At 34.6% G+C, this 11,543-nt stretch overlaps 1 protein-coding gene across 1 annotated transcript; it reads left to right on the forward strand.

Annotated features, from left to right (window-relative positions):
• The first annotated feature begins 10,754 nt into the window (after nt 1-10,754).
• LOC110780648 (uncharacterized) lies at nt 10,755-11,312 on the forward strand. The gene has a single exon (XM_021984998.1). It carries the CDS (start codon nt 10,755-10,757, stop codon nt 11,310-11,312), a length of 558 nt encoding a protein of 185 aa, XP_021840690.1.
• The last annotated feature ends 231 nt before the right edge of the window (nt 11,313-11,543 follow it).

The following is an 11,543-nucleotide window of genomic DNA, read 5'->3' on the forward strand; positions in this document are numbered from 1 at the left end:
CCCGCACTCGTGCGCTCGGCCCACGCAGCCCACGCTGCGCGGCCTCGACTTGGCGCGCTGGGCCTGCCTTGCGGTGGGCCTGGCGCTGCCTTGGGCTGGGCGTTGGCGCGCGTCTTTGCTTGCTGGGCGATGGCCTGGCTTCGTGCTGGGCCTTCGTCCGGCAGGCCTCGTCCGATGCTTATTCGTACGATACGCTTCCGATTAAATTCCCGGTTCCGGAATTCATTTCCGATACGAACAATATTTAATATTTCCGATTCCGGAATTAATTTCTGTTTCGAACAAATATTTAATATTTCCGTTTCCGGAACTATTTTCCGATTCCGATAATATTTCCGATTCTGACAATATTTCCGTTTCCGGCAATATTTCCGATTCCGGCAATATTTCCATTTCCAATAATATTTTCCGATACGTACCATGTTTCCGTTTCAGGCAACATCTACGACTTGGATAATATTTATATTTCCGATACGATCCATATTTCCGTTTCCGGCAATATCATCGTTTCCGGAGTATTCACTTGCTTGTGACGATCTCAGCTCCCGCTGAAACCAAGATCCGTCGATTCCGAATATCCATAGATAGAGTATTTAATGCCATTAAATACTTGATCCGTTTACGTACTATTTGTGTGACCCTACGGGTTCAGTCAAGAGTAAGCTGTGGATTAATATCATTAATTCCACTTGAACTGAAGCGGCCTCTAGCTAGGCATTCAGCTCACTTGATCTCACTGAATTATTAACTTGTTAATTAATACTAAACCGCATTTATTAGACTTATCATTGAATGCATACTTGGACCAAGGGCATTATTTCCTTCAAGTCAATATGCTTGATTAAAACAAACAAACTCTTTAACAATAAGAACTTCACTAGGTTCAAATCAATCTCTTGATTTGAGTTCCACAAACCTTAGCATTATTGCTTAGACCATGTCAACAAGTTAACATTCAAAAGCTCTATTTTAATGGAATTTTGAAAGTTGATTGATTTCTAGATCAATTCAAGACAAGCAAGTCTTACTTGTTGAAAGTAACAAAAGATATGAACTATTGTTAGAACGCCTAGACAATAGAGTTCAAAGCTAAAGAAAGATTTTATGACTTTATTATTTCAACTAGATTTGAGTGAATATGGATTTATTTACTCAAAGTGATATAAATTTGAATCTGTTTGGCTAGTTCAAAGATTCAGAAGTATAAAATCACCACTTGGCAAGAAATCATAAAGATCTAGATTAGATCATGTTGATGATTACTTTAAGACCAAATATGATCATCTATGATTGTGTGTTGTAATTTCACGATCTAACTCCATAAGATATGGCATATCTAAGTTGGAATGATCGAAATCAATTGGTACTTGATTCGATCGATGATGATTCATAAAGATTTTTTCCTATAATTTCTAAAACAAAATGCTCAAACTACCACCAAACTATACCAAAATCGTCAAAGCTATTGAAAAGAAATTTCAGGATATCTTTTCAATTATATATATCTAAAGAGTTGCTAAACTCAGTGGGAGCTTAGTGTTTGTTATTCAACAAACTAAGGCCCAAGTATAGATATATGTTTCATTGTGATTTATTCAAATGAGACACAAGGGTATTGTTTCTACCACGAATTTTTGAGAACATAATGTTTGTTTGCTCGAAATAATGTCCTTTTGGAGATTCGTTTCCAAAATGACAAGTGGGAGAAAAATAGACCTCGAAAGTCTTCGAGGCAAACAACAAACATAAACGGACATTCCGGAGGCTTTTCAAAGTTCTTTAGAAAATCCGAACACTTATTTTTTAAGGACTTTAGAAGTGGCTTTAAAGAAGACTTTACAAGTGCTTCAAGAAGAACATAATATTCAAAGAACTTTCAAGTGGCTATTAATATTCTATTGTTTGATGTTCTATACCCAAGTAGGCATAGAGTTCGGGTCAATGAAACTATGAGATTCTTCTATTAGATAGTGAAGAAACCTACACCTTGCAGTCAAACTATTATCAAGATAATAATGAGTATATGACTTGTAAGAAAGCTATGACGAAACCTAGATTCCCTAAAATGGTTAAAGGCCATATATAAAATGGTTAAACGCCATATATAGACTCAAATGTTTTAGATGGTTAAAGGCCATAAAACATGATCAATGTTTTGATGACAAAATTGACATTTTGTTGATTTGCAAGAATAGTTTCACACCTATTGGTTGCAGGTTTGTTTTAAGGATAAAAACCATCAAAACATGGAATTGTGTTCACATACAAAGCTAGATTAGTTGCTAAAGGTTACAAGCGAATTCACGGAGTGGATTGTGTTGAAACCTCATGCATAATCGTAATGTTCAAGTCTATAAATCAAGCAATGATTGCATATTGGTACATATGGCAATTGGATGACAAAACGTATTCCTCAATCAAATGTTGGAAGAAACTATGTACATGGTATGTCATAGGATTTGTGGATCCAAATAAATGCTTGAAAAGTAAAGCTAGCTTATAAAATCTAAGTACAGATTTAAGCAAGCAATTGGGAATTGGAACTGTATTTTAGTGAAGCTATTAAGTATTTTAGTTTCATAAAATGTACATGATTCTTATAGATATATAAGAAGTTTAGTGGGAGTACGTAAAACTTAATTGGTCCTATATGTATCGCACACACATCTCTTTATTGTGAAATAACATTCAAATGCTAATGACTTAGATTTGAAATTATTCATCAATGATGGACCATGGCGAAACTTAGTACATACTGGGTATTAAGATCTATTTACAAAGATCTTATAATATTGTTTTGGATTAAGTAATGGCATTTACTAAATCAAACACGAAAGACTCCATTGGAGACATTCGACCCATATGAATAAATCTAAGTAAAAGATGTTAATTTGAACTATGTATAAGCATTTACTAAGTTAAAAATCAAAGGATCTAAGTGAGATTCTTAACCTATATTATATGTCAAAGAATTTAGCTGGATTGTGTGTCTACTGAAACTGAATGAGCTAAAGTTACATGAATAGAATTCAATTGGGAATTATTCTGCAAAAGAATTTATCATGTATGATATAATATGAGGATCGCCAAAAACGTATCGCTTGGCTTTAGGCATGACGAACACATACCAATCTCTATTGGTCTAAGTAAAGATCAACTAGATTGAGATCAAGAAAAACTTATGGTACTTGAAAAGGTACATAGGAATAGTTCTTGATTCAAGGAAATAAAGATATGCTAAATATTGATGCTACACGCATAAAGACTGGCAAAGGATCAAGCAAGATCCCTTTGGAGTTAACCATTGGCAAGGACGAGCTGAAGAGCATCGTGTATTAAAAATGGCAAAATGGATTGGAGACCATGAGTTGTTGCGTGGGAAATTAAAATAATAATTTCTATGTTCTAAGATACAGATGGAAAGTCTTCCACATATCTATGGACTGCTTGGATAAGTAAATCCAAACAAAGCATCACTAGCAACCTATACAGTTGAAGTAAAAGTAATTATTGCCTAAGAAGCAATGAAACAAGGTTGTTTAAGTTAAAGAGTTCTTCACTGAACTTGGGTGGATCACATGTCTGCTGACTTGATGGTTCTTCATTGCAAAATGCGTAGAACCACTATCGAAGTAAGAAAGACTAGATCACATAATAAACAAACTCAAAAGATCTTATCATCATATCTCGAAGAACATTCGATGAAAAGGATATTAAGATTGGAAAAGCATGATAACTAAACCTATGCAACAAGTGAGAAACAACACTCACATTGTGGCACTGGAAATCAAGCATAGTTTTGAATTCCACTAAATGTTTTAAAGATGGGTTCAAGGCCCATGGTTTTAAAACATCGAGGTTGAACTTTTATCATATATGAAATGTATTTTCATATTCCATTTAATCTTAGTTTAGTATTAAATGATGAGTCCCTTCAATTTGACGTTACATTCAAGATAGACTGTCAGGACCAGTCCTGTGACTAAGAAATGTCTATCAAGTGAACTTGAATGTCAAAAGTTGAAAATGGTCCCTGATCGGAGTTTTCTATAAAGATGGACGAATAAAAGACGTTAGACGACTAGAATGCAAGATGACTAGTAGTTCTGTTTCTTGAACTATGTGGACATGACAATGTCGTAATCATTTGCATAGATACTTACTTTGGGAAGACTAGTATCGGACAGACCTGTAAAACTTTACTGTAACAGATGAAAATCTGTCATAAGTAAATTTCATTAAAATTATTAGACACTAATCCTCAATACCTGAGTGATTTGAGATTACTTGTTTGAGAACTGCTTACTTTAACGTTGTCAACCGTCGCACCGTAAAAGGAGGCTATAAAGGAAACGCTCAGGTAATCACCTATCAAACGAAGTCTAATCTCAAGATCACAAGATTGGGATTGTCCTCCCATAAAACGGGATGAGATGCTGAAAGTTGTACAAGGCCACTCGGAGAGCTAGAAACTGTAAAATGCATGGCCGTGCTCAGATGAATCATTGGCTATGATTATCTGTTTATTTGATCAGTTGAACTCTGAAACCGAGAAACACCTCTGGACATAATAAGGATGACAACTCTTACCTTATGTTCAAGAGCGAGCATCGAGCCACAAAGGAATTAGGAAATGCACACTTGTCCCTAAGGACAAGTGGGAGACTGAAGGAAATAATGCCCTTGGTCCAAGTATGCATTTAATGTTAAGTCTAATAAATGCGGTTCAGTATTAATTAACAAGTTAATAATTCAGTGAGATCAAGTGAGCTGAATGCCTAGCTAGAGGCCGCTTCAGTTCAAGTGGAATTAATTATATTAATCCACAGCTTACTCTTGACTGAACCCGTAGGGTCACACAAATAGTACGTAAACGGATCAAGTATTTAATGGCATTAAATACTCCATCTATGGATATTCGGAATCGACTGATCTTGGTTTCAGTGGGAGCTAAGATCGTCAAAGGCAAACAATGAATACTCCGGAAACGATGATATTGCCGGAAACGGAAATATGGATAGTATCGGAAATATAAATATTATCCAAGTCGTAGATGTTGCCTGAAACGGAAACATGGTACGTATCGGAAATATTATCGGAAATGGAAATATTGCCGGAATCGGAAATATTGCCGGAAACGGAAATATTTTCAGAATCGGAAATATTATCGGAATCGAAAAATAATTCCGGAAACGGAAATATTAAATATGTGTTCGAAACGGAAATTAATTCTGGAATCGGAAATGTTAAATATTGTTCGTATCAGAAATGAATTCCGGAATCGGGAATTTAATCGGAAGCGCGTCGTACGAATTAGCATTGGACGATACTTGCTAGACGAAGGCCCAACACGAAGCCACTCCCACTCCCAGCAAGCCAAGCGCCCCACACACACGCTGACAAAGCCTCGCCAGGCCCAGCGCAATGCCAGGCCCAGCAAGGCATGGCGCGCGCGCATCGTTGGATGCGAGTAATGCTCATGGGCTGCGAGCTGCGCAGCTCGCGTGGGCCGCGAGGCTTGCGCGGGATGTGCGGTGCTCGTGCTCGTGCTCGTGTGCGGTTGTGTGCGATATGAATCCTAAAGCTATTGGAATTTGTTCTATGATTAAATTCTAATCCTAGTAGATAGAATTTATTTAATAGAGTTCTAAAGGGATTCTAATTAAAGTAATTGGTATTCTAATAGGATTCTAAATCCTTTTCCATGACTCTATAAATATGTGCCTAGGTTCACAAATTTATACACAAGTTTTCAAGTATTCAAAGCTAGGATTTTTAAGCAGAAAAATCAGCCAAAACACTTGCCCTATTAGCCGAAAATAAGTAGTACCTTAAGGGAGATTCTAGTTGGTCAATCTTAAGGCGGATCCGGACGTGTTGTGGACTTTCTACGGATGGACGACACTTAGAGTCCTAAAGACTTGTTCTTGTTCGGTTCGGGCGCAGCTAGGGAGGGCACGCTACAAAGTGTATGCATCCTAGACTAATTATATGATTATGTGCAATTAATATGATTCCTGGCATTAAGGTTTTCCGCATGATTTATGTTGTTCATATGTATCATAACCTAACATAATTCACTCAAAATTATCTCTTTTTCTTTATAAATTTCCATTACCATCCATTACCATTTGGGGAGTGGTATTAGATGGGAATGTAAATCTATGAAGAAAAACACCAATCTTGAGACAAGATTTCATTACCATGTACATCATGATGTCAATTTCTTTCCAAATAACACTAGGATTTATTCCCATACCCACCGTTTATTACCGGCTACTAAACGGGCCGTCAGGGATTTGATAGTAATGGACTTATTTGGTAGGTGATAATAAAACTAGCAATGATAGTGATTTTTAATTTCACAACTAATCATCCTTATGTCATAATAATGCAATATTTTAGTCTTCGTAAACGTTCCTTATCATTCAATACCACCCATATGTTCGAGTCATATTAGACAATAGTTTATACGAGGTTAGTGTGTGCATACGGATTGAATATGGATTATTCTTGCGTGGACCTGGTCCACAATAATGTTAGTGTGGACCCAAAATCAATAGTTTTCTCTAACACCCTTTTTACACTCATAGTGACCTTTATTTTTCATATAGTAACCATAATAAATTAAACACCATAATTCTTAGACATAGTAACCATTTTTTGAAATATAGTAATCCTATATTTTTAAAAGTGAATTGTGACTTAAAATCACATTATTCAAGCACAACATGTATCAACGACACTAATTTGATATATTTTTTTCATAATAATCCTAATAAAATCCAAAATAAATTAGAAACAAGTTGTTGACTTTATTTTAAGACATGGTCCACAATAAATTTAGTGTGGAACAAGTCCATTCAAAATTGGTGGAATATGTACTCATACCGTCATACGTAACATTTCGGGCCCATTCATAGTTTTTGCCTGATGGGTTAGTTTTTGGCAGGCAGCCCTTATCCCCGAAAAACTGTCCCATGTTAAAAAATAAGAAATGCACTCAAATACTTACAGCACCCGACCCACCAACAAAATTGGCCCAATCCAAACATCTTTCTTGCTTCAAAGAAACTCAAAGTCCATTAAACCGTATCGGATAGCTTAGTTAACTACCGGGTCTCTTCAAAAAGGGCAGAGTTCAACAAAATGGCCTTGATGGCTGATCGGCTGAACTTCTTGAGTATATCTTGACAAGTGTTTCAAATCCCAATTTCTTTTGGATATTAGTCAACAAATGAGTTGAGAACTTGAAGCGCAATTGTGGAGTGTGTTCATACTATCGCATTAACCTTTAGTACAACCTTGGATGTGAAACAATTTTTTTATCAAATGAAATATACTCGTATTTGTTAATTTGGATAAATGAGTTATAATTAAAAAAAACTGAATTTATAATTATCCGAAGTACGGAGTAAAAGTACTTGAAAGTAAAATACGGAGTAATATGCAAATCGGCGTTGTAAAAGACAAAATATTAATTACAAGTTTATACTTTGCAATTAGAAAGGGAAGACATTGTGGATAAATCTTGTAATTTAGAAAATTGTATCAAATGGAATGTTCAGGTTCTTCTCGGTTTGGGTTTATAATGACAACCCATTTGAATTATCAACTCAGCGGGTTCAACAGTTCGGATTGAGAATAGACCGTTTTTCATCCAGCTAATTAAGTGGGTACAAAGGTAGGAGTAATTTTTAACAAAATGGATTATTGCCGGGGTTTTTTTTTTTGGCTTACTAGACATCACCCAGATATTGCTTAAAACCTCTCTATTGATTTACCAATTTCACATTTACTTTCCCTACCAAATTCAGACCACCGCCAAAATTCGGCCGCCCTCGAACAACAATTTCGACAACTATCTCACCGAGCCTAAAGTCTCGAACGAGAAAATGCCCGCAATTGTTACATGTCCGAGTCATATAGTGGAACCTTGAAGACATCATAACGTGTAATTGTATATATTTTTTTTTGCTTCTGGAAAAAAAGAAGTAGACAATTATGCATTTTGAGCTTGTATCATGGTATAAACTTATGCATTTTAAGCGTGTAAAAAATGCATAAGTCCATGACATGGTAGGAGCTCAATATGCAAAAGTCTATGCATTTCATTAAGGGTTTTATTTGGTATATATTGAATTTGAAAACAATTAATCCGAAAATAAAAGTATAGACTTATGAATTTTGAGCTTGAACTATGGTATAATTAACATATGCATTTTAAGCTCATACCATGAAAGGAGCTCAAAATGCATAACGTCATTTTCTTTTGAGCTAAACTGAAATAAATGAACTGAATGAAACTGAATAATAAATAATAAATAATAAATAATAAAGAAAAAGTCCAACAAAAAGAAAAACAAATAAAATCGGCAAACTCCAACAAAAAAAGAAAAACAAATTAATTCGGCAAACTCCAACAAAAAGGGAAAAAAATTACACATAAGAATATGAAGAAAAAATATATCAACCGGGGATTAGATCAGTTAAAAATAAATTTACAACTAAAGAAAACAAAATAAGAGAAACTAGATCTGAGAAGTTGTTAAATCTACAGAAATGACATTTTTCAAGAGCAAATCGCCTTTTCAACCATCGAAGAAGAATCGAAACATATCCTTAAAGATTTTGTTTTTCTTTTTCTTTTAAAGGGAATACTCTTAGTTTACCAAGTATAAAAATATACGCAATTACACAAGTCAGCGAACCTATTACTTTTGTTGGTGTAAGGACGAATAATTGTATATAGATTGTTGAATATTGAAAGAAAAATCTTATAAAGAGGAGAAAGAATGAAGCTATTGCTTAATAATTTGGGTTAGATATCATTTCACTAAGCTTGGTATACCACTATACCACATAGATTTTTTAACACATGAAAAGACGATTATATTAACAAAACATTAAGGTAGGTTTGGTACAAAACCAGCTCCCCTTCTGGTGAAGCAAATAACGATAAGATCATACCTCCCTTCTACAAAATATCCCAATAACCTAGATAAACCTTGAGGCCACAAAAAATCCTAGTTATCTATACAAGCCAAAGATGAAACACTACTAAGGCACTTGGGAGATTTATTTTTTGGTGATTTCTCCATCTTTCATTTCAACAATGGTAATCGGATTATCCACTGTTGAACTGCTAACAACAAAAGGAGTAAAGTCCTTTGCCTTCGAAGAAGAGCCTTCTACCATATTCGAGTCATTTGAACCCTGAATGGCCTCCTAACTATCGTACCAAAAACTTTATGAGATGCATTTGAAGTAGTTGCCACTTTGTTGATCACCGCGGCTCTTGCCTCTTCTTCCTTTTTAATTTTTAATTTTGTTAAATAACTACATTATTCTTGAAGAAACATTTAAGTCTAATTAAAACATGAACATTAATATCATAGCCAACTAAACATTATTAAATTTGTCTTAGTTTGAGATGAAGGGATTATAGTAACGTGTGGTTGATATGATTATAAAAAATAACATATTTTTATCCATATATAATAAATGGTGACTGGACCGGCCCAAAGTTTAAAGAGTGTGAGTTAATTTTTATTAAAATAAAAATACAAGTGGGTAAGTGAGGGTATTAAGGTATTCAAAATGTAAAAGGTAATGAGAAATAAAATGAAGGTATTCAACTCCCTTTTGTCGAATCGCCATATCATAGATAAAGCTCGAACATTCAATTCTTTGTTGGCATTCACGTTAATGACGGTAAAGGCCCTATGTCTTCCGCATAAGTGGTAGTAATCATCAAAAAATTGGGTCTTTAATCCCAGAGCCAAGAAACTTGCTAAAGTTTGCGTAATTGTACATTTATGACATTGATAATGAAGTACAAAATCGCATGCATGTGATAGATGGTTCTGAATCTTCCATGATAAGTCCTATAATCCTATATAGAAGGACTACAAAAATGCTTGACAATGTAAATCCATGTGTTGCGATGTTTCGGAATGCTCGAACTATATGTTGCGTGACCAATGTGAATATCGAGATTTGCAGATTAGGATTATTCGGGCTAGAAAAGGTAGACAATATGTTCACACTTTTTTAGACTCTCATAAATCTATAACTTAATTTTGGATACTATTTTAGTTTCTTACTTCTGGTTTTATGTTTTGCATAAGGGACACACCATATCTATAAACATTTTAATATTGTCGAATAATAAACATTATAATTAACATAGTCGTTTAAGAGTTTTTTTTATACTTCGTATTTTTTATAGGTACTCGTGCAATAATACAGGCACATACTAGTATCTAATTAATTAAGGAGGAGATTAAAAAGATGAATATACATGATGATTTAACAAATAATAAAATACTCCCTCCGTCTCTTTTTGTGCTTTACGTTTGATATTTTTCACGCGTTTTAACGATTAATTATTTTGCATCGAGATTCCTCAATTTTTTTATTTAAACAAGATAAATTACGTTTATTTATAATGTTTTCACTTTTATCAAAATTATGATACTGGGAAATGAGAAAAATTTAATATCTCAATGGAAAAGTGTGAGAGATTAAATGACCAAATGAATTTAATTGGTTAAAATAATAATTTGACACAAATTTTGATAGAATATATACTAAGTCATTTAGGTGATAATATAAAAGAAAATGTAAAGAACATTTTGAAATATCCAAACGTAAAGAACAAAAAGAGACGGATGGAGTAATACAAAAGAAATGACACGTGGAATACAAGGGAGAAATTGAAGTCAGTCTACTCTAAAGCTGAACTGGAAGCAATGCCTCATTATTCAGTGAAACAAGTGTATCAAAAGCTAGTTGGAGATAGACCTAAGGTGCATTGGGATAAACTTGTGTGGAATAGGCTTAGTACTCCCAAACACAGATTTATTGCTTGGTTGGCAATTCAATCCAGATTGCAAACTACAGCTAAGTTAGCTGGTATTGGCATCAGCAATTCCTCTAGCTGTCTCATTTGTGGCCAAGGTGATGAAACTCATCAACATCTGTTTTTTGAGTGTTCTTATAGCAGGCAATGCCTGACAGAGTTGAAAACATGGCTGGATATTAGAATTGCAGCAACTGATCTCCACCTTCTATACAGATCCATCAGACATGGCAGAAGCTCTAAGTTTAGAAAGCAGGTTTATCTTGCTGCTATTGTAGCAGTGGTTTATCTCATCTGGAAATGCAGGAATTCAGTGTTTTGGGATTGTTGTATCCCTACTGTCAAGAGTACTATAGGTGCTTTAAAGCAAGCAGTGAGAAGTAGAATTCAGATAGTTATGCCTAAGTATGTGAATAGGAAAGATTGTAATTGGTTTGTGAACTTGTAATCTGTGTAAGCCTAGTTGTTTGCTTCTTGGTTGAGATGGTCCAACCTAGTTGGTTTGTCTCTCTTGAAGTGAACTTAGGTTGTACTTGACTGTTTTGAGCTATAATATTATTCTCACTTGCTTAGCAAAAAAAAAAAAATGACACATGGCATCAATTCATGAATACGTTGAGTTTTAAAATACTAGAATTAGAATAGATATATAAGCTTATGTCAAAAAGAAAAATAATAA

This window comes from Spinacia oleracea, chromosome 4, assembly GCF_020520425.1.
Source record: "Spinacia oleracea cultivar Varoflay chromosome 4, BTI_SOV_V1, whole genome shotgun sequence".
NCBI classification, from domain to species: Eukaryota; Viridiplantae; Streptophyta; class Magnoliopsida; order Caryophyllales; family Amaranthaceae; genus Spinacia; species Spinacia oleracea.